General features: G+C 39.4%; 1 protein-coding gene across 7 annotated transcripts in view; it reads right to left on the bottom strand.

Moving 5' to 3' along the window:
• The window catches only part of sacs (sacsin molecular chaperone), a 41,998-nt gene extending 15,536 nt beyond the window's left edge, over positions 1-26,462 (bottom strand). For 2 of the 7 annotated variants that reach the window (XM_079353436.1, XM_079353440.1), the window contains exons 1-10: positions 26,250-26,462; positions 22,449-22,592; positions 22,197-22,299; positions 20,617-20,767; positions 19,237-19,327; positions 19,075-19,160; positions 14,258-14,369; positions 13,798-13,944; positions 11,666-13,151; positions 11,449-11,540 (exon numbers count right to left, since the gene is read on the bottom strand). In XM_079353436.1, coding sequence (XP_079209562.1) covers positions 11,449-11,540; positions 11,666-13,151; positions 13,798-13,944; positions 14,258-14,369; positions 19,075-19,160; positions 19,237-19,327; positions 20,617-20,767; positions 22,197-22,219 — 2,188 coding nt within the window. In that variant the 5' untranslated portion in view covers positions 22,220-22,299; positions 22,449-22,592; positions 26,250-26,462. The other 5 variants (XM_079353441.1, XM_079353442.1, XM_079353438.1 and 2 more) reach the window with 4 other exon arrangements.
• Between the last annotated feature and the right edge of the window lie 1,131 nt (positions 26,463-27,593).

Here is a 27,593-nt window from a genome sequence, read left to right as displayed (position 1 = left end):
TACAATGTCAACATTTTCATTATGAATGATGCACTCGATGGCTGTCTCTGTTGCATCTAAAATCAAAGATTAAAGCCGTATCTCAAATCACTAGATAGTGCACTATATAGTGAACATGCCATTGCTAATGCTGTCCAAATTCTGAGCATGGTCATACCCTATATGGTCAACTCAATTTATCCCACAATGCATTTTGAAAAGCAGTGAGAGCGGCTGAGAGTGGCTCTCAGACGGACGAAATGAGCAACATGCATGTTTCAGCGTTACAACAACAATGACGTCACTCTTAGTGCCGGCGTGTGAGTGAGTAGTGTCTGAAATGTTTTTTGATTTTTCTAAGTGAGTGCAGAATATAGTCCACTACAATAAACTCACTATATAGTAAAGTAGGGAGTAGAGAATGAGTAAGTCTATGTCTTTTAGACACTTTCAAGTCTAAAAAGTTACCACACAACTTTTCTTAATTGAATTCTAACTAGAGAACTGTAAAAAAAAATATGTTTGTTGCAGCACAATGTAGCAATTAAGGAGTCATTTTCTCAAATATGACCCTAAGGCAACAGGCGCATCCTCAAGATAGATGCCATGTCAGGTCAACTGCACAACAAAATTGGTTGACACCTTTTTTCTTCGAAATCAACATAAAACCTTCCTAAATAAATGTCTCTGGGCTTTAACTTGTTTTCACTGGTATCACAGCATTAAGTATAGGGTATTTAGAAATCCTGACGTTATGTCTTTAAAAATACAAACGCTACTCTTTCTGTAAAACTGGCATACATGTACTAAGGTGAGGGGTTAAAGTGCACAGCATGCACCAGCAGAGGTCAGGTCCTATGTAGACCACTGTTATTATGGCCACTATATGACCACATTGTCAAAGGGACAAAAAGGGAGTTAGAACTGGGAAGGTAAAAAAGCCAAGCTTAACATCTAAGTGAAGGAGGGAGACTTTTTCCCAAAAATTTCCCTCAAAAGATCAGAATCGTGCATTTAAAGAAAAGGGTGGTATGTTGTTCTGTAAATTCACTCTTTACTTTGTCGAGTGCTCTTTTGATTGAAAGAACCCTACTTTAAAGTTAAACAGTGATGAGCGGTGGTTAGTGGTTACAGACGCGGTGTTAGTGGGTACACTTAATGCCTAGTTCAGACGGCAGGATTTTAAAATTGTTGGCCGATTTCCCAAACCTTACAGACCACACACAGCGATAAATAATCAGAGGTTTCACAGCTTTGGTCGCACAGTGTGTGGTGTGCGGCCATACAGCAACATCAACACACCACACAGGAACAGATTTCACTCGCGAACATCCTCCGATCAGACGGGAAATCTCGCAAAACCTCTCGAGATCAAATGTGTTTGGATTTTTGGATTCCCCGCGTGGTCCCGGCATTCCTCACCACTAAGTCACCTCGCTTTTTGATTGGCTACGCGTCACCGTCAACAGGCTTGTGGCCGTTTCCCCCTCGGGGGACACCGCACACGATGAGAAATCGGGCCTCAACAATCCAACATGTTGAATATCCCTGATTTGAGATTGGAGCGGTTCCGAAGTCCTTCCAAGCAGATGAGAGCAGTCTTGACGCACCACACACGGCAGGATTATTTTAAAAGATTATGACATGATGTGTGTGTGTGTGTAGATAGCCTGCTATTTTATAGGCATATTTTATATTTTGTATTACTATGTGATAAACTAATTTTAACCTGCAGAGGGACTGCAGATGTAAACTATCTCTAATCTAACTATGGTGCAATGCATCAAATGGCAACATTTGGAGTTAGATTCATGTCTTTATTACAAAAGAATTTTGAGAGGTTTTTCAGGTATAAAATGCTTTTTTGCTATCAATTTGATAATTTTTTTTTTCTCTTAGTTCATTTATCTTCCCACTTTTAATAAATACAGAAATCTAATTCCATGTTAGAACCTATGTCAAACCCTTGTTTGAATAACGCTGTTAAAGTTACTAACATTAAAAAGCACTGATTCATTATTTTATGTGAAATAGCCGACAACAGGCAGGCAAGCTGACACATCAGCACATCAGCATCCTGTCTCTGAAACACCAACATTATTCTCCTGCTTGCTTTAAAAGACAAGAATACAGCGGTGAGTTGCAGTCTGTGTGCAGGAAGGAAAACTTATTGGGAATTTTGTTTGATAAAATGTTAAGTTCATGAGTCATAAATGATTTCATATTCTCATAATTTCATGTAAGATTAATAGATAAGGAATAATTCATGGATGTTAAGGTAAGAGGTTAAAAACACTGTTCAAATATTTACGTTTCAATGTGGTACTAAAGTTCCTTGTTTTTGGTTCCGCTGCAACAGAATTAAGGGACGGACATGCTCGGTGAGCACACGTTACCTCCTGCAAACTTGTGAAGCTATGTGTATGCAAGAAACAGAGACTATTTAGTTTAAAAGCCAACTTAAATAAAGTTTAAAGGGTCACCAAATAAATATGAACATGCAAAAAAAATAGGGATTTAATGCACTTTTAATTTTACTGCCTCAGCAATTACGGTTTATAATTACATATTTATGTTTGTTTATGTTTTTTGTCTAACTTAAGCTACTCCCTGATCTAGCTAAGTGGAAGGCAGGTACAGTTTTTCTGATGCACTATTTAAGTTTACAGTGAGAAACTTTTACAGATAGCACTCAATATAAGATCTCAGTCAAGCTCAGTCGCTACACACATACTAGAAGCTATCCCAAAATATCACACACAAGTGAACTTCTGAAAGTAATCTCCAATGAAATGACAGAAGTTAAATGACCACGAAGAAGTGAAAGAAACCAAACACTTACAGAAAAGAGAAAGGAACTTTCTATATGAAAAGCTTCAAAGTGAACAACAAAAGTACAGAATCATCTATGAGAAATGGAAGTGTCAGGCAAGAATAAGCAAGAAAACATTGAAATACAACCCTTCCAAGGAAGATTTAAAGGAGTTGATATTGTGTTCTGATATAAAGATAATTTTTGAAGAGTTACATCAAACGCAAACTCTTGAACCAGACCTGTGACACAAAGCGACACATGCTTTCCAGTGTCATCGTTCAGAGAGCACAAAGAGAACTAAGTAGACACACAGTTAAGCAAGAGGATGTACCATGGACAGATGTTGGATATACCTTTGACTCAACTGGTTCAAGACCACACTCTCATCGTACAAGGTTTGGCTCCATTGCCTCTAGCATTCGCTCAGCTAAAAGAAATGAGGCTGTTGCACACCAAGGAAGTATTAGCAGTCTAAGAAGAACAAGAAAATGAAGCTATGGAGCTACAAAGGTAAGAGGCTGAGAACTTCAAAAAAATCTTATGAAACTACCAGATTGGTTGGTATCTAGTTGTAACAGAAAAGCCATGGAAGCAAGACAAGCAAAGGCTGGGTATCCACCATTTAGCAAGTTTGTATAGTTCATATCAAAGGTAGAAGATCTTGCCTGCCTCCCTGTATCCTTAATATAAGCCCTAAAGAGCACGGAAGGTGAGAAACCTAACCAGACATTCAAGCAAAGACACTGATCGCAAACACAACACAAAGTAGAATCCTTATGCATTTTCTGCAAAAGGACGAAACGACAATGACGAATAGAGTCAAGCAAGAAGGTCTTAGCACACGCCCATCCTCAATTGTACCAGTCTGGGTCTCATCCATAAAACAGCCAGACGAAGAAGTTCTTGTCTATGTGCTTTTAGACACCCAAATTGACACAACCTTCATTTTGAATGAAGTAGCCCAAGACCTTGATAGAAACAAAGAAAATGTCAGTTTACAGCTTTCTACAATGTCTAAAAGGCAACAGTCAAAAACACTGACAAAACCAGATGAACCTGCATATAAGAGGTTATAATTTAGAAGGATTCAGTTACCACCACTCTTCACACAAGAGTGCATTACAGCAGACACATCGCACATTCCAACTTCTAAAACTGCTCTAAAGTGGACTCATCTTTAGCAACTGGCAAACAAGGTTCCACCACCACTGGATACTGAAGTAGGTCTTCTCATCAGTTATAACTGTCAGCAAGCCCTTCTTTGAAGAGAGATCTTTTCCGGTGAACGATAATCATCCATATGCGCAGCTCTCGGCTTGATTGTTCGCTGCTCTAATCCATTCGGGTCTGTGGCACCCCCTTGCAATTTTCAAAAAGGTCTTCCCATAGAGGTTTTTTTTGTCCTACATGCCTGAATTTTTTTATGCACATTAAGCATGTGAGGTCTTACATAAAATCTTCTAAGACCCATAGTCAAAACCAAACAGGAAGTTTGCCATATTTCTTTTGAAAGTTTCAAATTCGCGTTTCACAAGTTAGCTATTTGAATGAACTCCGACAAAAGCGTTTTATCCGATTGACACAAAGTCTGTGTCTGTGTATTCTTGACATGTTGAAGATCTCCCGTTGTGCTCCGCACATTATTTCGTCAAAGGGTGCCGCCATTCGGACACATTGTTCGTCACAAAGAGAAAGTAGTTTGTTAAGGGGCTTAATATAGGTGTCAAGTCACCAAACACATGATCCCAGTAGAAAAATTAAACTTGTCATGTGAGTAGAAAAGTGGGCGTGGCTAAATGACTCAGTGGCGCCCCCTTGAAATTTTAAAAATGGCCTCCCCATATAGGTCTTTTTATCCTACATGCACAAATTTTTTTACGCACATTAAGCATGTCAGGAGCTACAAAAAATCCTCTCAAAAAATCCTCTCACCTCCATAGTCATAACCAAACAGAAAGTCCGCCATATTTTTTTTAATGCAAGAAAAATGGCTGAAATTCCTTTTTCACAGGTTTCCTAGTTGAATGAACTTCGACAAAAGCCTTTATCCAATCATTGTAAACTGTTTGTTATAGACATGTCTAAGTTCTCCCGTTGTGCTCCGCACGTTATTTCGTTAAAGGGCATGGCGTACCATCAAACTTTGATGTCTCGGCGCACCCCTTTTTTACCTTTCCGAAAGAGTTTTTTTATTCTCTGACATGCATGACAATATTTTTCTATGTTAATCATGTCAGGACCTACAAAATATCCTCTTGCACCCATAATCAAAACCAAACAGGAAGTCCGCCATATTTTCTTTTAATATTAGAGCTGTCACTTTAACGCGTTAATGAGATTAATTAATAAATTACATTGCAAATTAGCGTGTTATAAAAATTGACGCAAGATTAATTATAGCACACTTGAATAAAAAATTCAATGTAAATTTTACCCAGAAACTATAGACTGTAAGAAATGCATATTTCAAACTTGGCCCACTGAAGGACCCCTACTTGTCAGTGGCACGTCACTTGAAACATGCCTTGCTAGCCAAACCAAACAAAGCAGAACTGAGGTGAAAATGTTGCGTCCATTCAGCAGCTCACGAGCGGTGCAAACTCCGCTGCAGGACGGAGCTCGGTTCATTTATAAAGTCAAGAGGGTGGAGACCGCACGCAAGACGATGGACAGCAGCCAGGACCAAAACCCAAACCGGGAAACCAGGTCACTGTGTGTCTGCAAAGACCCAGGTTCTACATTTCCCCGATGAAAGATTTGAGGAAATAAACGAGACATGGCATCGTTAATTAATTTTAAAAAGAAGAAAAAAACAACTTTTTACATCATAAAAAAATCACCGGAATTAGGCTATGAGATAGTGAATCGTGATTATGCAATAAAAATGTAGAATTCATAAGATTTGAACAATTGTAAAAAAAGAGCCATAATTATAAGATTAAAGGGCATATGAATTTAAATGTCATATTATGAAAATAACTTTTTTTTCAATAAAAACTTTTTATTCAATCACTAATGTGGATTTTAAATCTTTTCTTCTTACGTGTATTCATTTTATTAGTTGTGCACTACAATTTTGTAATGTCATGAAATTTGAATTCTTTATTTGGAGTCCTTAAGCAGATATGAGATTAAAATGAGATTAATTAGATTAATTAATTACAAATCCTGTAATTAATTAGATTCATTTTTTTAATCATCTGACAGCACCATTTAATATATAAAAAATGACCCAATTTTACATTTTCAAGCTTCCTATTTGAACATACCGTAAATTTCGGACTATAAGCCGCTACTTTTTGTTGCGGTTTTTAACACTGCGGCTTTTAAAACGATGCAGCTTATTTATGGATTTTTCTTGCGGGACAATGAGCTTGTGCCGCAAAAACATTTGACTTCGTCACATCGGATCTTAATATCAGTCATTTTGCGCTTTATGCACGCACCCTCATCATGGAAAACACACGGAGAAATGCATATGATGCAGCTTTCAAGTTAAAGGCGATCGACCTGGCTGTCAAAGAAGGAAATAGAGCTGCTGCACGTTAAGATGACACTGACAGCGACAACGAAAAAGAGACTGAGGAAGTGAGTAATGAAGTCATTCTGAGGCAGTGAATGGATGGACTTTTTCCTGTGAAATATATTACGGTAATCTTTTTCATCAGCCGTGTTACAGACACTGTTTGATAAAGGATTTACAGTAGGCTTCATATTTGCGGATGTTACCAGTAGTACGTATTTCATTAAAAGTTAAAAAAATGTCTTTGTGTCACGTCTTTCTGTACAAATAGCTCTTGTTATAACGTGGACACCTGCGGCTTATAATCAAGTGCGGCTTATATATGTACAAATACATTTTTTTACTTATTTTTAGCCGGTGCGGCTTATATCCAGGTGCGCTCAATAGTCCGGAATTTACGGTACTTGATACCCTGTTCATCAGATCATCACAAACTCAATGTCAGTGTGTTCTAGACAAGTTTTCAGATTTCCCGTTGTGCTACATAAAAGGGCTTGGCCACGGCGTAATGTCAAACTTTGACTTTTACACAAATCAAACTATAAGGCTTGCTTCTTGGCCATGTGTCGTGGTTGCACTCCAGCGGTCGCAACACACCTCGACATGCACGTTGTGCTTCGGGCCACTTCACCACTTGCGGTTTTAATTTTCACTTGTGATCTGTCTGCTTAATTACTGCCGTTTGATTACTATTTGTAGCTTTTGTGTCTGAATTTGTTTTGATTTTCCAGAGAGTCTTTTGTAAGATCTGGCCAGGGACAACAGATGAAAATTTGCCTTTTGGCTAACTCTGGCATATTTACATAAATGTTTTTATGCATTGTCCCTGTAAAATAAAATCATAAATAAATAAACAATAGGTACCAGTCACAGAATAAGAGTGATACAAGTGACAGCTGTTAAGGATCCATAAGTCGAGCTTAAGAAAGAAGTACACTTTGTGTGCGAAAACCAAGTCAAAGAGATCAATTCAATAGACAATCAAAGCTCTTGAATCAGAGTTTACGGATCACACTGATGATCATCCAGTTTCAAAGGAACACACTTCCACTTCCTTTTAAGATAGAAAAAAACTTCTTCTGTGCTGTTTGAAGAATAAACTCATGAGAGCAAAGACAGGAAAAACAAGAATTACTACAAAGACTTGAAGTTTACTTCATGAATGAACCAGCGCGGTATATCCCTCACCGCGGGGTATATCACCCCCACAAACCTGGGAAGATCCATGTAGTTTTCAACTGTTCAGCACACTTTCAAGACACTGCTTTAAATCATCTCCTGACCGGGCCAGACCTAACCAACACCTTAATAGGAGTACTCTGCCGATTCAGAAAAGCTCCAGTAGCCATAATGTGTTATGTTGAAAGGCTGTTTCATCAATTCTGCCAATTCTGGTGGGACAACGGACACCTAGACTCCAAACCCTCAGTGTACAGAGTCCATTTATTCAGGGCTGCTTCCTCTCCTGGGTGTGCCAACTTCAGACTCAAGCATCTGTAATTGAGTACCGTAAATTCCGTACTATTGAGCGCACCTGGATATAAGCCGCACCGGCTAAAAATAAGTAAATAAATGTATTTGTACATATATAAGCCGCACTTGATTATAAGCCGCAGGTGTCCACGCTATAACAAGAGCTATTTACACAGACGTAGGCTACCGGTAACATCCGCAAATACTGTAGCGTCCGTACGGACGTTAAAGGACGACGAGAGCGTTCAAATAATAACTTTTAATAACCCGATCACTGTCGGCCGTGACCACGCCGTTTACAGCAGAGAGCAAAACCATAACTTGCCGTAACAATCCAACTCTCTCCCCCAGCGTTCTCTCATACAGCCACTCAACACGTTCTCGCTGGTGCATTCACTGACTCTCCACATAATCGGAATTATGAACACATTATCAACTACTGATTTTACAACATGAACCGTTACAATACGAAGCCTAGCCGACGGTGTCTGTAACACGTCTGATGAAAAAGATGACCGTAATATATTTCACAAGAAAAAGTCCATCCATTCACTGCCTCAGAATGACTTCATTACTCACTTCCTCAGTCTCTGTTGTCGCTGTCAGTGTCATCTTAACGTGCAGCAGCTCTGTTAGCTTCTTTGACAGCCAGGTCGATCGCCTTTAACATGAAAGCTGCATCATATGTATTTCTCCGTGTGTTTTCCATCATGAGGGTGCGTGTATGATGCGCAAAATGACTGATATTAAGATCCGACGTGACGAAGTCAAATGTTTTTGCGGCTGAAGCTCATTGTCCCCCATAAAAAATCCATGCATTAGCCGCACCGGAGTAGAAGCCGCAGTGCTCGAAGTGTGAGAAAAAAGTAGCGGCTTATAGTCCGGAATTTACGGTAAGTAACTGATTGTTGAAATTTGTTTTTAAATACGGTAATCTCCAAAGAAAAGTTGCTGTGTTATGAATAAAATATTATTATTTTTTTTTTTTAAGATTTGTTTTTGGCCTTTTGCCTTTATTGATAGAGGACAGTGGATAGAGTCGGAAGGGGGGAGAGAGTGGGGAGAGACATGCGGGAAAGTGGCCACAGGCCGGACGCGAACCCGGGCCGCCCGCGCGAGGAGCGAGGCCTCGCAACATGGTACGCGCGCTGTCGCTGCCGCTGAGCTATCGGCGCCCCCAATAAAATATTATTTTAAAAGGGTAAGTTAGTGTTGAGGAATTCACAGGGATGTAAACGGTTAAAAACCTGTTCATTTATGAGAAAATGCCTGTTGTTTAAAATGTCATGTAAATCATAATGCCTGTTGGGAGGGGCTTTTTGTTTAAATGAAGGCTGCTTGAGACCTTGTGGGCAGTCCACTTCTAGTTATAGAGAAGGTAACAGCTATTGGAGAGAGTTCTGTTTGCTCATTACTCATGTGGGAGTTTTTTTTTTGTAAATATTTCTTGTAAATCTGTAAATAATATTTTTTCTATTTTAGTTTTTCTTATTTTTGTAAATATTGTACTCTGCATTGTGGAGGCTGGTGAAAAATAAATCTACCAATCACAGTCTGCGACTACGCCTGTGTGTTTTTCAAACTTTTTTTAGGTGTTTAAAAAGAGAACCCCGCCACAGATAGATTTGCACATTAAAGTTCTTATGGCATGTTGGTGTGTCAGCATAATGGCATGTTGGTGTGTCAGCATAATGGCATGATGTGATACAAGACAAAGATGAATCACAAGATTGCTTCAGCAATAAATGCCTGTTTCAAATAACCATCCTTTGTCTGTTGTTGTGAAGAAAGGTATACTACTCTCACAAGGACGAAGCACAGAGCTTAATGACAACACACTTCCACTAAACTAGCTGTAGGAGACCCAGGTGCAGCCTGGGAGACTAAGATAGAGATGCTCCATACGTAAAAAGAGCCGGCTTGATTGATTAAAACATCGCCTGCTACATAATGTGTGAGCCCGACTAAAGACAGGTATGTTGACGTTCTGCCACAGCAACATTAACAAATGTGAATATTAAAGTAAATAAAATTTACACTTCCCCCACAGTTACTTTCCCCAGTAACTAGTTACTTTTATAAAGCAGTAACTCTGTTAGTAAAGCCCTGTTTCCACCGAGCGGTTCGTCGGTGCACATTTTGAAAGATTCCCAAATAACCGATCTGTACCGTCCTACTTTTTGGGAACCAAGAATATCGAGCCTACCCGAAAAAGTTTAGCTCAACACTGCAGTCCGCTGATTGGTTGAAAAAATTGTCACGTCTGTGTGGCAAACAAAACTCTGCTGTGTTTAAACCATTGACTGTAACATACAAGCGATTGTTTACATCTGTATTTCTCCTCACTGCACACAGCCTTCTCTGAAACAGAGCTCGATTGAGTTTTTGTAATAAAGAATCACATGCCAATGACAGAGTAGATGAATTGCTGGATGTCTTCCATTGTTGGTTTTGTGTGTGTCGCATTTTTCTCCTTTGTGGAATTTAATAGTTAGCGGTTAGCTGCTATCATGTGATGCTATTATGTAGCAGCTATCGGCATCTGGCTTACATGCCGCCTACCAAATAGGTAAACTAAAGCTCAACAGCGAAGAATTCAGGCGATGTTTAATATCCGTCCTCACTTCGTCTTAGCCGATGACTTCCGGTACGTCCCCCCACAATGTTAAACCGGCTGTGGAAACTCAAACGGGATCAGGCTTAATTGAACCAAACTGTACTGATCCGTACCGGACTGCTGTGTTGAAACGGGGCTTTACTCAGTTACTTTTTATAGTAGTGACTACTAACTGTAACCAGTTACTCATTTTTAGTAATGTGCCCAAGAAGTTGTAGTTGTTCTCAATCCCGACTGTCTCTCCCCTTGATATCCGTCTATATCCACTGTCCTATCTCTGCAATAAAGGCACAAAAGCCCAAAAAGAAATCTTAAAAACAAAAAAAACAACAACAACAACAACTCAATTTGAATATATCAGCACATAACACACTGTTATTAAAATGTTTAGTCCAGATGTTTTGAAGTGGGCTTTTATAAGGTCAATATTAAGTACTGTACTGTATATTAGCTAAAATTGTTGTTGGTCAGAGTGGGCCATTGAAACAGAGACCAATGCAGATCCAAAAAAACACTTTCAGCCTAACAGATTTAATGCCTGGCTGGTAATGGGACAGGGGCGTTTTTTCGATACAGCTAAATATATCGTTTTGACTTGTTGGATATAATAATTGGTAACATACATGTAAATTAACTGGCCACAGGCGATGAAGCCAGTGAAATAATGTAAGACTTGGAAATAATGTAGACGAAAGGTGAAAGTGACACCAAATTTACATTATTTTGGATTTTTCAGTAAATCTGAAATCTTGATAGATTATTACATTATTGTTTTGCAACAAAACAATAGCAGAATTATGGTATCATGATGTTATTGTTTTGATTGTGGACCATGGTATTGTACTGGGAATATCCCTGCAATTCCCACCCCAGCTGCCCCTTACCCTTTTTAGGGACAGTTACAAATACTTTTGTTAAATGAAAAACTAACCAGTCAAAATGTTTTACAATACATATGAGACTATATCAATGCAAGGGAAAAGTACATCTAAATACATGCATTTATGTGAAAGACATTATTAAAAATAAGTCATATATTACCTCTAGTTTGTGCTGCTTTCTTTAAACTGTCCATTATTGAAGGTTTGAGGTTTTCCAAAATGAATCGACCCTGTAGTCCTGGATACAGAGACCTAATGTAAATGCAAGAGAAAATAGACAACTTAGTGTTACTTAGACAAGAAAATCAACTCAGTTGTAATACAGACTGCATTTGCCTCCTAATGAGGTGTAATTAACAATTTCATTTTGTCTCTACCTTGGGTATTCTTCAGATGCAATGTAAATGGCGTCATTTTCACTGACAGGAGAAGTAAAGGTTGTAAATGTCCCATCCTGCAATGGAAGGAGCTCCAGTCCTATGAGGTCATTATAATTAGCATCACTGAGTGCATACTCGAGCAGCAACAGCTTCTCCTGTGAGGAGCCTTTGTGTTTGTACTTCCTGAGCACATGTCGCAAGAAAGATGCAGTCACTCTCCTAACCTCAGAGGACTCATTTATGTAGGCAGCTATGACAGAGTCCACAACCACAGATGATTTTGCTACCTGCATCCCTGTGCCTTGGAGGTAGTTGATCACAGTCGCTGAAATGTCCTCATCTATGTCAAGTTCTGAGAACACAGCCTGCTCTACCTTTACCCAGCTCATACTGAGTGAATAGATTACAGGCTGCTGCAGTAAGTCTTGATAAAATGGCTTGAGGATGGGTTTCCAGCGGGATTTGACCTGCATAGGGTCTGGCCAGGCCCTATACGTCTCTGTAGGTGATAGTGGAAAGTCTTGGTCCTTTTCGGTCTGCACCCTTTTTATAGTGTCAGTTATAAGTGTGAAATAAACTGTAGGGGTGACAGTGATTATCAGCAGCTCGTTCCACAAGGCTGCTGGATCCCTCCATTGGTCCACCTCTCGCCATTTGATACTCCTACGGTTGTCTGTGAGTCCAAAGAAGCCACTTACATGAACGGGAAGCCCTGTCTCACTCTCTTCTCCGGGAGGAAGAGGAAGGAAGCAAAAGGCTTGTCCTGAGAAACCAGAAGTGGCTCCTTTGTCTTTATTGTTCATCAAAGTAAGAGGGAGAGCAATGCCAATGGTAGGCATGAACTTTAACTCTTCTGCCAAAGAATCTAACTCTGCACACATTCCTCTTCCCATAACACCATTGCAAACCAGCCAAGTCATCCTCTGAGTCTCTTTAGCCATTTTATCCTGCGTTTCTATGTTGACCTTATAAGTGACGCATGTTATTTCAGAAGTGAGAGCACCATTGCTATAGCTGTTTACAGCCTGATTCAATGTCTTCAGTGCATTAGGTCTTTCTAATTTATCATCAGTATTCCCGGTTGATGTAACCTGAAACAGCATGTGTTCTGTACCATCAGACTCTCGTATATGCAAGGAGATCTTTTGAATGCTATTGAGAAAGAGGAGAACTGTGTCTGCGTCTGCTTTAAAAGACTCAAAAAGCTCCAAAATCTTTTCTTTGTTGTAAATGTTGCAGCTTAACTGGGAGGGTTTCATTCGGAGTGGGAAGCGAAACAAGGTTCCAGGAAAGTTGCTATCCTTGATGGTTTCCTCAGTGCTTCCAAAAATCCCAACGAATGGAGAAAACTGGTCAGCCATTTCTGTGATCTCATTAAGATCTGTTTTCAAGTTCCAACAATGTCCAGACTCATGCACTCCAAATAGGGTCTGGTGAGGGTCCAGCATGGCTATCTGGTCTCCACTGAAAATTCCAGGAACATCTGATTGAGAAGAAAAGACAGACACCATGTAACTTAAATCTGTTGTCAATTTCAGGGTGCTATACAAATGAATTTCTTTAAATGCAAGTTTTAAAGAACATTTGTTATGATTTAAGTAATATTTCATATATTAAAGCATTTGTTTCAGTTTATCCAAGGGGAATGTTAGCAACCTTTTGTTAGCAACCAGACAAATATTTGAAGGTGTAATTCTAGACATTCATAAAAAGTAAGGGCCACTTTAATACATTTTTCACATCTTGTAGACCATGCATGAATCAGGAAAATGCACAGCAGATTGGTTTATCATAGTAATAGCAGCCTCACATGAATATAGATATACAAAGTAACTTTCTGTGCTTAGTACTTTTCTTTTTGCTTTCAAATTACTTATTTACATACCAGGCTTTAAGACCTGGTGTTGTGTTTGCAATCCTGTTATTCAAACTGTCCTTTACACAGAAGTTGTTCTTGTTTTTTTCTTGTGATTAGATTCAGTAAAGCTCTAATTTATCAATTAAATAAATGTAAATAACATTTTGCAAGGATAATTCTTTATGTTGGTTACTATCAGATTTAAAAGATAGATTTTAAGAAAACACAATGGAGTTTGCATTTAACAACATAAATTCAATTCACATCACACCTGTAACATGGTATACAGAATTAAAGCCAATCCCAAATCTTCCAACTTTCAAAGGGTCATCTCTCTTCCTGCTCCTTGCAATTTCCTGAATGCCATTCCAGTCTTCCGAAGTGAATGCGGCATCATTGTAGACATACAATGCGGTACCTGCAATATAGTGAGTTAAAACCAAGTCAGCATCAAAAAGTTAGGAAAACTTCAATATACTGTACATATTCAGTAGGGTATAGTGGACTAGTGTCTTATGTTAATAATCCCATTATCAAACATTTCTATTTTTTCCGATTCTTTGTTCACAGGGAGGTAAAAGCAGAGGATCAGCAATAGAGAAATTGCTTAATGATACTTAAGGAAATTACTGCCATCACGAGGGCTTGAACTCACTATTCTCCCGTGTGAACGGCTGTCTCTGTTGTCATTTGTCTATCCTATTTTGCATATGTGTACTGTAACAACTGACCTTGATACTGAGCCATTTCGGCTGACCACAGTGACTCCACTCCATACCCCATCTCATCGTACATAAACTTGATTTCTGTGGCCCCAGCATCTTCTGCATTTTGGATTAACTCCTTGAATTAAAACACAGCAGTACATTCAATCAATCTTCATTTGTATAGTATCAATTCATAACAGGTGTTATCTGGAGACACTTTACAAAAAGCAGGTAAAAGACCTTACTCTTTTTCTGTTAAAATAAACAAAAGAGCACGTAGCAAGACCATGCTCATCGTTATCATTCCATTCAATTAGAAAAAAAAACCGGTTGTGATTTTAGGAAAGGTAATGATGACATTAGGTCATGAGACAATGCTTTCTGATGCCATCTTTAAGTACTTAAAGATAGTTCTTCCGTTTCCAGTGCCGCTCTGGGTGGCAGCTTGTTACGGCAGTTCCATCCCCCCTTGTTATTGTTTTTAAGTTTATTTCGTTAATACTGACTTTTTTCGGTTGCAACTTTACTTTTAACTCCATTTCCTAACAACAAACATGGACATAATTTTTTTGGGGAATTCTGGTGCTGTTTTTCCTTCTCTGTGGAATTTTAAAACTTCCTACGGAGATCCATTCAGTCACGGCTCCATTGTTTACACCCGCCAACATCTGATTGCGCTGTGCGAGCCTTGGATACATCCAGCTGATAGACCGGACATCCCCACAGAACTTCGGAGAAAGAGACGCGGATGCAGAGTTGGGTTGAAGTGCCGGGAAAAGAAAAGACGGTACAAACCATGCGTGTCGTATTTTAATTATGGGGAAAGTAAGATCTCTCCCTAATAAGATGGAAGAGCTGACGGCGCTCCCCCGGCTACAGAGGGAATACCGCGAGTGCAGCATCATGCTGTTCACAGAGACATGGCCAAATGAACTTACTCTGGACACACTCGTAACTTTAGATGGCTTTCACCTGGTCAGAGCGGCCCGGAGCCTGAGGGACAGTGGTAAGAAAAAAGGCGGGGGAATGGCAATGTTTGTGAATGAAAGATGGAGTAACCCTGGGCACATCACCGTTAAAGAACAGCGCTGGACTAAGGATGTGGAGCTGCTGGCTGTAAGCATGCAGCCATACTACTTGAGGGAGTTATTGCTCACATTTTTGCTGTGACTGTTTACATCCCTCCTCGGCTGACGCTGACATCACACCCCCAGTCTCTTATTCTCATCTCAGGAGACTTTAACCCTGCTTACCTGTCTGCCATTCCCTGTCTGAATTTGTTTTCCAATAAATTCGATTCTGCTCCCACCCCCACCCCCAACCAGCAGAGCTCTAACCAGCCCGCTTCCCAGTCACTCCACCTGAGCACCCTGTCACCCCCATCAACAACCCTCCCCCCTCCTCCTCCACCAACTGCCTCTCCATATCAGGTGAGAAGTCAGCTGAGAAACATCAAGGCAAGGAAAGCCAAAGGTCCTGATAGCATAAGCTCCAGACTCCTGAAGGACAGGTGCAGACCAGGTCTGTGAGGTTTTTCTGCACATCTTCAACCTGAGCCTGAGTCTGGAGAGGGATCCTATCCTGCGTGGTACCAGTGCCAAAGACATCGCAGCCTAACCACTTCAGTCCTGTGGTCCTCACCTCTCACCAGATGAAGACCATGGCGAGGATCATCCTCAACAACCTCCGTCTGGTGACTTTGAACCTAGATCCCCTGCAGTTCGCCTACCAACTGGACATTGAGGTGGATGACGCCGTCATCTACCTACTGCACAGATCATGGACTCACCTGGAGAACACCGGCAGCACTGTGAGGGTCATGTTCTTTGACTTCTTCAGTGCCTTCAACACCATCCAGCCCATACTGCTCAGGGAGAAGCTAGAAAGAGCAGGAGTAGACACCTGGCTGCATGGACAACAGACTACCTATCCATTGTAAGTCTGACATAGTGGTCTGCAGCACAGGGGCTCCACAGGGGACAGTGCTCTCCCCTTTCTCTTCACCCTGTACATCTCAGACTTCAGGCAGGTCATCATGGACTTTGTCAACTGGAGCGAGCTCAACCACCTTAAACATCACCGGTGAACATCCAGGGTTTAGACATTGAGATTGTGGAATCATACAAGTACCTGGGTGTTCACCTCAACAATGAACTGAACTGAACTGACTGACTGACTGTCTGTCTCCATCCATTTTCTGCCGCTTATGCGGACCGGGTCATGGGGGCAGCAGTCTAAGCAGAGACGCCCAGACGTCCCTCACTCCAGACACCTCCTCCAGCTCTTCCGGTGGGACCCCGAGGCGTTCCCAAGCCAGCCGAGAGACATAGCTGGCTTGGGAACAGACTGTGTGTCTGTCTTTTTTATCATCTTAAAAACTAAGTTATGCCTCCATTTCAGAGGCATTATTAAGTACTTGTATCGGTACTCGGTCAGTTTTTGCAAAGAGAAAAGTCTTGTCGCCTTGTCATAGGGTGCACCCAATCCTAGATTACAGGCTCACCTGTGATCAATACTTGATCAATCAATTAGTGGGTGTGTATAAAAAGAACCCCAACACACCAAACCTTCACTTCAACTGCAACTTGACCTCTGACAACATGCCTAAGATTCACCCTAAGACAAAAGAGTTAATTATCAAGAGGCTGAAGACCAGATCCACTGCTGAGGTGGCTGACACCTTCAATGTGTCTCAGTGTCAAGTACAAAGAATAAGAAAAATATTTGAAGAGACTGGAGATGTTTTTGACAAGCCCATGCCCGAAAGACCCCGCAAGACAACTGCTGTTTGTTGGCTCGAAAATCCAAGGCCATGTCTCGAAATGGCCTCCATGGTTGAATCAGTGCACAGAAACCAGCACTAAACAAACGGAAATTTAAAAAATGTGTGGCATTTTGCAGCAAGATGGTGCACCATCGCATACTTCCATCTCTACATCAAAGTTTCTCAAGGTGAAGAAGGTCGAGGTGCTCCAGGACTGGCCAGCCCAGTCACCAGACATGAACATCATTGAACAATGTCTGGGGTAGAATGAAAGAGGAAGCATGGAAGACCAAACCAAAGAATCTTGATGAACTCTGGGGGGGCATGTCGGACTGCTTTCTTTGCTATTCCTGATGACTTCATCAATAAATTGTATGAATCATTGCTGAACCGCATGGACGCAGTCCTTCAAGCTCATGGAAGTCATACAAGATACTAGATATGGATCTCACAGCACCACTACTTAATTCACTGATGTTATGCAGCTGTTGAAAATGCTGGAAAAGATTGTGCAATTTGGTGATTTGTTTTGCAATTTCTGTATTTTGATAATCATTTAATCCTTTTCAACCTATCATATAATCATAACTGCTTTTGTTTGCTCATACGTAATCTCATATTCTTGCAAGCATTGTCTTTTTCTTTTATTCTAAGTGATGATGTTACCCTGACAATGTTTTAGTAAACCATATACAGCGATGAACCACACACACACTTATGATAGCATGTGGTTTTGAGATGTACCGGTTTGTACTGGTTTGAACTTATGAAAAGCAAAGAGGTTCATGAGTGAACTTATGATGACTTCTGGGTGAGGGGTGCTTAGATATGTGACCTTTAGATGGCATCAAGGTGTGAATGTGACCGCAGCGCAGAAGCATCTGCAGCATTTGAACACACTTACACAAAGTACACACTTACAATTACACATTAACGTGCACATGCACACACACACACACACACACAAACACATAAGCACACTCACTCAGGGGATTTCCAAAGGTTCGAGACAAAGAGACCGATTGGCTATAAAAGGCTTTGAAAATGTTGATCGGGGGTCCTTTTGGCTCCGGCCAACTGACTCCACGTCGCTCTGAACAAAGATTTCCCCTTCCTTTTAGTCTCTGACGACCGAAACTTTTGAAAAAATTCGGGCACTTGGTTTTTTAAACTCTTAATGTCTTATTTTTAACTTTTATGTTTTCCGTTTATAAATTCTTACTTTACTGATTTGTATTGGAGTTTTAAAAGACTTTGTCAGATTTTTTCACTTTTTTTTAAAATTTTCAAAAATCTTCCAAGATCCTCCTTTTTTGATTGGGTTTCTTCACGACGCCCCGCGAGCCTTGGAGGTAAGCACGGACACACCACACTACGGCACACTAAACAGAATACTGATTTTCCACACCTCATACCACCTAGCATCGACAGTAGAGGGGTAGCTGTTAAGGGGATGTACTGATACCTAGTTATCCTACGGGACGGATATTTTTAGGCAGTAAATCCTGGCTGCGGTCAGGTGGACCGTTTCTCCTTGTCTGGGTGTCAGATGATTTTATCGTGAGCTCAGAATCACCTGGGAATAGTAGACTATTCAGTTATAACGGGTTAGCAACATAGGATCGTGCCATTATTTATTTACCCATAACATGCGCGTCGAGGACGCACAACAAGCAACATATTTTTGTATTTGAAGTAAATAATTTGTTTAATTTTCACGACACAACTTTTGTCTTGCTAAAATCTGACCTTTTTGTGTTAATTAAATGATCAATCTTTCTTCAGTGAGGCAAATTTATTTCAGTATATTAAACATAATTTGGGAGGGTTTTGGCTTTCATATGAGGCATTTCTAAAACCAATTGATAAATTAAAAGTCAGGTTATAAACTGTTGTTTCTACAAAATGGATAAGTAACAAGACTTTGTCAGGGACTGTACTAGACTTTAGACTATAGCCTTTGTCTGGGGTGAAATCTTAACATTAAAAGCACACAACAAATAAAATAGAAGCTACAGTAGTTTGAATAAAAAGATCCACATAAACTACCTAAAAAATAATGTAGCATGGCACTTACTTTCAGAATCTGTCCACCTTCAGGGTACCTCCTCAAAATATCTTTCAAAAACTCCACAAGTGGGGGTGTAGTCTGTCCAAACCTCCCTGTAAAAGTCAGGTTGAGTAAGACTTATCAAATTCAGACTTGGTTTGTTCAGAGAAGTTATTGTTTAGATCCTACCTCCTCCTTTAAGGCCTCTTCCTTCCAGTATTAAAGATACTTCTGGACTTTCAGCAGGCACCAATGTTCTGATCAGTACACTGTCATCCAGCTAGAAGTGAAGGATGTGAAGACAATAATGTTATTAATAAGGATAATAAAACAATATGGTATGTTATGTTACAATGCCGTCTAATGGAATGTTTATTGCATGTGTTTGCCTCTCTTCTGGCTTTTGCATTTTGGCAAACCTGCACAGTTGTAACTTCAAACTCTTCAATTAAATAAGATACCGTATTGCTATTCCAGAACAGTGTGTGTTTTCTTTTAATTACAACCAACACACTTATCTCATTTAAGTTTTTATAGCATTTTTTTCCACTTTATTTACTATACTGTTAATGTTTTTTTCTGACCAGATAGATAGACAGACTGCTGCTCTTGCTCCTAAGGTGACAGACTCTGCAGTCTTTGTACATTAATGCTCTGTTAGCAAACTGCGCTCTGCTTCATGAAAAACCCTTAGTCATTCTCATTACAGTCACTGTCCTGTGCAATTCAAGATAAAAAAAAATAGAAAATTAAATTCATGTTGAATTTCATGTGAAAATAATGTTGATACTGTGGAATGTAAAATTGCCCACATGTAAAATATCCTGACTCTGAATGACCAAAATAATTGTTTATTGAATTATTAGTGTGTTTATTAGTGTGTCTTATGGCACTATGATAATAGCCATACAGCATAATATACTCAGTCAGAACAAAATTCATCACTATATTTTTTTTCCTCAAGTCTGGTCCTGATTTGTACACCCGGTGTACTTGTATATGACTGGAGTTTGTAGGTGTGGCACAGTGGCTTGCAGCTAATTTTTGCTCATGAGATCAGAGGGGGGATTTTAGAACTGACCACCACATGGTGCTTTCCATCAGCCAAGTCAAAAACCATAGGATCACCTCCAGTTATATAGGGCACTCACAGGAATCCTGCAACCTATCTGGCCTTTAGTTTTTAAACCTCTTAAGGAAGGTCTTAAATAAACATCTGTTTGGCCCAAAATACAATACATAAGAAAACATTGCCGGCAATAATAATTATAGTAATATTATCAATAACTTTATGAAAGTGTCATAAATATGGACACAAGATTATAAACATGGATTTATTAAATGCATCAAAAAAGCTATATAATGGGGTTTTTTTAAGATTCATTTTGGGTGTTTTATAGCCTTTATTGTAGAGAAGGATGGGGGATGGACCCGGAAAGTCGGACGCGAACACGGGCCGCCCACGTGAGGACTGTGCCTCGATGCATGGGGTGGCTAGGTGCCACTGCACCCCCCCACTCAATGGCAAAATTACCAATTTCCTATTTTTTACGTTGTAGAAAAACTTACCACTTTCCCATTGTGAGTGAGGCGTTGCTCAATAACAGGCAGGTTTGTCTCCTCGTAGAGCAACTGTTTGACATCTTGAACAAATGTGAAGGGAGAGACCTCATAGGACCTCAAGCCTATGTAGTCATGACGAACTGTTACCCGTGGAAACCTAGTAAAAAATAGTAGAAAAATCATTATGGAAAGCATTCTCATTTTATACAGTGCAAAAAATGTCTGTGTCTTTTGTGTGCATATTTCATTTGTGCCTATTTAGATCATGTCAGCAGAGCAGACGCATAAGGATAAAGAAGTGAATAAAATGAACCATGTTATCAAACATGGGACTTTGTAGTTAAATGGCATGCCAATGCCAACGATATAAAGGGACCCCCTCAATGCCATTTCCTCTGCCACAAAAGAGACAATTTCCTTCAAGTCCGTCTGGTTCTTTCTTTGGAGAATATGCAGATTTGTGCAGTATATTGTTAGGGTCCCTGAAACTTATGACAATGTGATGCTGATGTGTCAAATAAATGTGGCACTACGAGGTGTAAAGACTAATCATGAGGCCGATAAAAATTGATTGAAAGTTGTTACGATTCACATCGATACTTTAAAAAATGAATTGCAGAAACAGGGTCTAAAAATCAACACCAGCCAAGCGCCGAATGTGGGTAGATTTTCTGTTTGTCAAGTACATTTCCGAGGGTTGTCTGCTACAGAATGGGTAAATGTTTTACATTTGTTGCAGGTAAACGTTATGGTGATAAAGTCATAAAGACTATGTTGTCAGTATTAAGTGCATTTAATAGCAGGGAGACTCTGGTAACAAACTATTTAAAAAAATAAAGGCAAGCAAATATATTTTTAAAATTTCTCAATGTTCTGATGTGATAAAATGATTGAATCTGTGACTTCAATCTGTGATTAATTCAACAGAACATAATGATTTCTCAATTAAATGTACAACAACAGATTTGTACGAGACACATAAACAAATTTTAAGCTGTGACGACGGAGCTAAATGGTAGCATAGCACCTATTAGAGCTGAGGTTAGCAAGCTCAAGGGGACGGTTCATGCTATGGAGGCTCACTATCTGTGTGCACTGATGACATGGTTTCACTCCAGACAAAAGTCGAGTATATCAACCCAAGTTCTTGTACTTGAAAATAAATGCGAGGACTTGGAAGAAAGTGAAGCCAACAGCTGATGGTCCGAACAAGTGTCTATCTGCTTTCACTAAAGACATGGCTTCCTGATGAATATTTACTGACATTACAATAACAACAAATGCATTCAGCTGAAAGTCACCAGTTAACATGATCACTCTTTAAGGTGTAACACCGGTTCATCAGCCTCACAAGAAGCCACACTTACGTTAAATAAGACATTTTTAACATTGTGCTTTGCATTTCGTTTATGTAGTTTTATGAGAGGGATGGCAAAATAACTTTTCGCCTACCTAAGCATAAATAGGCTAGTATAATTTTACAGATTGTCAAACAACAATATGGAGAATATAATGCAGTGTATTGTTGGTTGAATACAATGTACTTTTAATGTGAACAGAAACGTTTTGCTTTATATAAGACTAACCTTGAGTCTGGACAGTTGGCCATCTCGCTGCTGCTGCTATGTGTCCAAGCACATTGACAGGACTATCCTCTGCACCGAGAAGACAGCTCCACCCAGAAAACGCCTGTCGCAAAACAAGAACACCGTTACTTTCCTCACCTGTCAGATTTGCACAGCGGTGAGCAACAGTCGGCTGTAACATTCCTATACGGGGCTTTAGCACAAGGAGACAAAGTAGTAAATATACTGACTTCCACATAAGCTTTCTCTTACCGTGCCAGTGCTTTGGGTTTGGTTTAAACGTTAGCCTCCTTAGTATCATTATCCTGTTGTCCCAACGAGTCTATCTCAGCTGACTCTATCCAGTGCGCACCGTCTACGGTCATCTCTGAAAGCCAATTCGTTTCGACTGTGTTCCTGGAAATAAAATGAGCAAACATAAAGGGTTATGTCTTACCTCCCTTAATCAACACGGTAAAAACTGCACAGGCTAAAGGCGATGTTGTTACCATAATGGATTACACTGTATAACAGATACAAAACTCTGGGTAGTGGTATCTCCTCCTCCCAGCTACTTCCGCGTCTTCTTCAATCGGGTCAGGTCAGAAATCTTCGTGTATTTTCGCTGGGGGCTGCCAATGTGTATGAGCGAAACTAAGTGACAAGCAATTTCTTCGAAAAGCTTTACTACTTCTGTATCACGAATACAGTACCAGGACCGATCATATTTCGCGCATGCGTTGTTGTGTGTTTATGGGATCAAACCACTTGGAACCTTTGGAGCGAGCCAGCTATTTACCGTGTAGTGCGGTTCATATTAGGGACTTAATAGGGAGGGGCTCAGATTTACAAAAGGGCATGGAATAAAAGTTGTGTGACATTGTCAAGGGGAAAAGTTTATGAAAATGTATGCAATATTAGCGAAGCTAAGATATTTAACATATATTTGTCTGGAGGATTCTCTAATAAATAATAAAGTAATAGCTAATCATTTGAAACGTTTGTGAAATTTATTTTAAAACTAATATTAATAAACATCATCTTTTAAAAGTTGTCATTGCTGTGCATTTTGGATACCATAAATTAATGGTATTAAAATTATTTGTATCATAACTCTTAGACAATCATCAAAAAAACCTACACATTTTCAGATAGTTAATTCAATGTAGTTCTACACTGCTAACCCCTTATCAGCTGTCTGTCACTCTCTCTCCCTTTGATTGCATACATGAGATCTATAGCCCCCTAGTATATTTTGATATAAAAAGTCTGAGTCAGCTGATGTGAGAATGAAGCAGGACATAATCAGAATAATTCACCTTGAGTGAGTTGGAGCAGGTGGTGAAATGTATTCACTGGCATCAGTGCACAACCATATAGACTGCATGCAGTCGTTGCAATCTCCATGCATGTAATTAAACTGCTGCATGTTTGTTTGCCAGTGTGTTCTTGTCTGCTCTTTGGTTGATCCTAAGATTTCTGTTAAACTACATGATGCATTTACAGGCTAATGTTATGTTAGTGTTGTAAGGCTACTTTGACTCTGTTGCTTTGTTGTTTCCATTTAAGTATTTATTTATTAATACATAACAGATAAGGAACAATAACAGTTACAATTTACCAAGGGACCCATAAAACAGTCGAAAAATCATTAACATGAAAAAACAACAGCAAGTGTTTTGAAGGCAAACAACATCTGTGGACCATCTTTTAAAATAACGTGTTATTAGTTGAATAAAAACAATCCAGGACGGGTGCTGGTTGTTTTAAAAATAATAATATTTGGACATATTTATATTTATCTATTTATTTCACTAAATTGAGCACTACGCTGACAAGGTCAGATTAATTAGCTACATATAAAGTTGTAGCAGATGGGGTTTTTTCTGCAAAGGGCTGAAGAACTCCAAACAAGTTGGTCTACAGTTGCCTACTGATTAAAATTTATACTCAGGTTTAGATTATGTATTAGAATAGTAGGCCTTTTTCTGCTTATAATCAATGTGTTCACTGCAATTAAGTGTTGTTGAATAAATCAAATAAGGTTTCATCACCCGGTCCAAAGGAATGGTTTGATATCCACAGTATGAATGATTTTTGCTTACGTTAATATTATACCAGTTATTTTATCATGTTTTGTTCTAGTTTTGTGTGTGTTAATAAAATTGTCTGACTTTTCAGTATATAAAGGTGTTTGTGTGAAAAGGAATTTATTTACGAGACTAGATGTCAGGTTATGATAAGAAACAGGCCAGGTAGGAAGTGCCTTCCCCTAAAGTTTGGAGAAAGGATTCGGGAGCATGATGCACTGATGAGAATAGCCAACTTTTATCCAACATATGCTAGATTTATAAACATTCCTAGCTTACTGATGAAGTTGTTGCCTAATGCCTTCTCTCTTTGAGGAATTGTTTTTTTACAACTCTTGAGGGAAATATGGAGCTTAATAAAATAACATTTGTGAAACAATAACTAATTTAAATAACAGTATGTTGTTATTTGTCAAGCTGTAAATATGGTCATTAACGCTGTAAAACGACTTTACCATGTATATGTGAATTCTGGTGTTCCTTGAACAAACAAACACTCAGGAACTGCATTTCCACATGGGCTTCGTTTTCAAGACTGGAGTTTTGCTGCATGGTGTACTTCCCATGGCTCAGCTGCGCTGCTACAGGTCCAGCAGTCTGGAGCCCTCTGATTCAGATAGGCTATGCAAGGCTTCTATTTTTGATGGATACTGGAAATACCAATGAGTACTCATGAGAGCAACCTATTCGGGTACTTTGCCCAAATTATGCAGGCCCTGCCCCTTTCTGGGTGAAAACATTCCTTCTAGATGAATGGCGGTATTACAGAGTTTTTGCCTATTTTTTTGTGAGGAAAAAAAATACAATCGTTTCGAGCCAAATTTTATGGCCAGTCTATCAGACAATAATTTTATCGGGTTGCTGGTAGACAATCGGTTTTATTGTATAGAAAAAATAAACAACATAGGCCTCCAAGAGTTTCCATTCATCACCCCTTCTCATAGAGGGAAGGCTAATAATTTTTTTACATCCCTTACCTTTTCTGAATCTAAGAGTCTTTTTTTAAGTTTGTGTCAATAATGGAAACAATTAAACAATTAGGAAATTAGATTTCACACAATGGTGGTCAATCACGCGAGCCGGAAGTGACGTAAAGAACCGAAAAAAGACATCCACTTTATTTTCAAAATCAACAGTCCGTTTTGACATTTGAAAACAACTTGTGTGTTTGTTGATGAGTTTTTCTTTCTTTCTTTTTTTTAAACCGTAGGCCTTTATCGCATAGCCTTCTGCGTTATAACTGTGGGAAGTGATTCTGGTCTCGGGACTGCAGCTGTCAGCGCTGCTCTCATGCGGACTGTGGGTATTAACTGTGCCGTAGTCTAACGGAGCTGAGCTCAAACGCAATGCACATATGCTATAGTGGAAGTTATGTAGGGGCGTATTCCCTTTTGTCCTGATCCGGCCCACTGGAAATAGGTCTTCAAGATTGAAACTTTATATGCTGCTGTTAGGCTAGCACACCCGGCCGATGAAACCTCTTCATTTACAAAAGGCTCTTGGCTGATTTGGAGGACCGCTATCGCGACTATCTGATAGATACATTACCATAGACTACCAAATGTGTATTATTATTTAAAAGAACTGGCCAGTGTGCTTTTTTTTTTTTTTTTTGACAAAAACAATAGGATTATCCTACTCGTGAAAGTGCAAATCAAAGTCAAGTAGCCCGGGCCTAGGAGGGCCTACTTAAAAGTATAAACTGCTTTCAAAACTGTCCTTATGGATAACACCGTCCTTCACATTCATAACATCGCAGCAACCATGCAGTTCAGTGCCAGTTTTACAATAATATATGCCTATGCAAAAAACGTCAAACTTACCAGAGTAAAATGACATCATATTTGACTCGAGCCTCATTTCAATTGGAAGGAAATACAGTTATTTCTTGTGATCTTAAAATAACCGTAGACAAAATGCAATTGTGCGCTGTAGCCTTCATCTTATTGCCGCATTGGAGAGAGGGAGAGAGGATGATACTCACTTTGGAAAAGGGGGCATGCAGCATCAGTGCACCATCTCTCCTATCCAGGAAGGCTCGAGTCCCTTTAAATAGGCCATCTCCATAAGCAGCAGAATCATCGATTGTATAGAGGTGACAGTTTGGCCACAATATGCCTTAGGATATGAGCAATGCGATGAGCTCAGGACTGTTTCATACCGTCAGTCTCTTAAAGCGACAGCTGCTATACAAAGCTCAAATGGGGTACATAAAATCGCAAAAATGGGATGGGCAAATAGTACAGAGTTCAAAAAATGTTAAATGGAATAGGATACTGATGTAGTTTACTTTAGTATGAGAAGTGTGCATTTTTGTATAGCAAGTATATAGACTCTAGAATAAGATTGCACTTTTGATGAATAAGATAAGATGAATGATGTAGCCTACACATGGTTTAATACCCTCAAAATATTTTACATTGTCTAATGTAGTGCAGTCTTACCTTTATCTAATGTAGATAAAGTTAAGAGTGCAGTACAATTAAAATAATACACAATTCGAGTAAATTTGCAAGTTGTAAGAAATAATTGAAAAACAACGAACAGGATAGGGTAGGGAATTGCATAATACATGTGATTGTAGAATATATGCCTGTATGTTTGTTTTTTTTATCACTAAATTGCTTCATTGACACCTCCACAGCTGACTAAAGAAAATATAAGCCCAGAATCCCAGCAGCGCTTATTATCCACTAATAAACCATGACACCAACCTCCAAGCTTGAATTTGTGTGTGAGGGAGAAGCTTTGCAGTTAAATGCTATCAACATTGGATGGCTCATGTCACAGTATGCATGTCACCAGTCTACAGATTTGTTCCCAGCAGAACTGACTTGAATATATGCTAGTACAAAATTTAAGAGAAAACATTTCTAATGAAACTGCTTAAACATAAAATATTTGCTTAATTTACTTAAAAGGAAAAGAACACTACTGAGAGACAAACAACAGCAAACTATAACTCGGTCAGCAAGGTCTAATAACAATCAATTATTACATTACAAACAAGGGACATTGAAATATAACTAGCCATACAAAAAGCAACTATGCACAACAGGCAACACAATTAGCAGAATTGATGCTGATTTTTCTAATTCATATAGAACATGCCAGGACACGTACGCTTTTGCTGTGTTGAACTTTAGTCCTCTTTGCATTTGCCCTGGTTCAGACCACACTGATATATACACAGAACAGATATGTTTTTTAAAAAAACAATAAAGAACAGCAGAGGATGTATGTATTGTATGTCAAAACCTGCCAAAGACAATGATGATGCACTTCTACACTGCCATTATCAAGTCTATCTTCTCCTCCTCCATCACTG

The sequence above is a fragment of the Symphodus melops genome, assembly GCF_947650265.1.
Source record: "Symphodus melops genome assembly, chromosome: 10".
Taxonomy (NCBI): Eukaryota; Metazoa; Chordata; class Actinopteri; order Labriformes; family Labridae; genus Symphodus; species Symphodus melops.
This window is presented reverse-complemented; position numbering and strand designations above follow the sequence as displayed.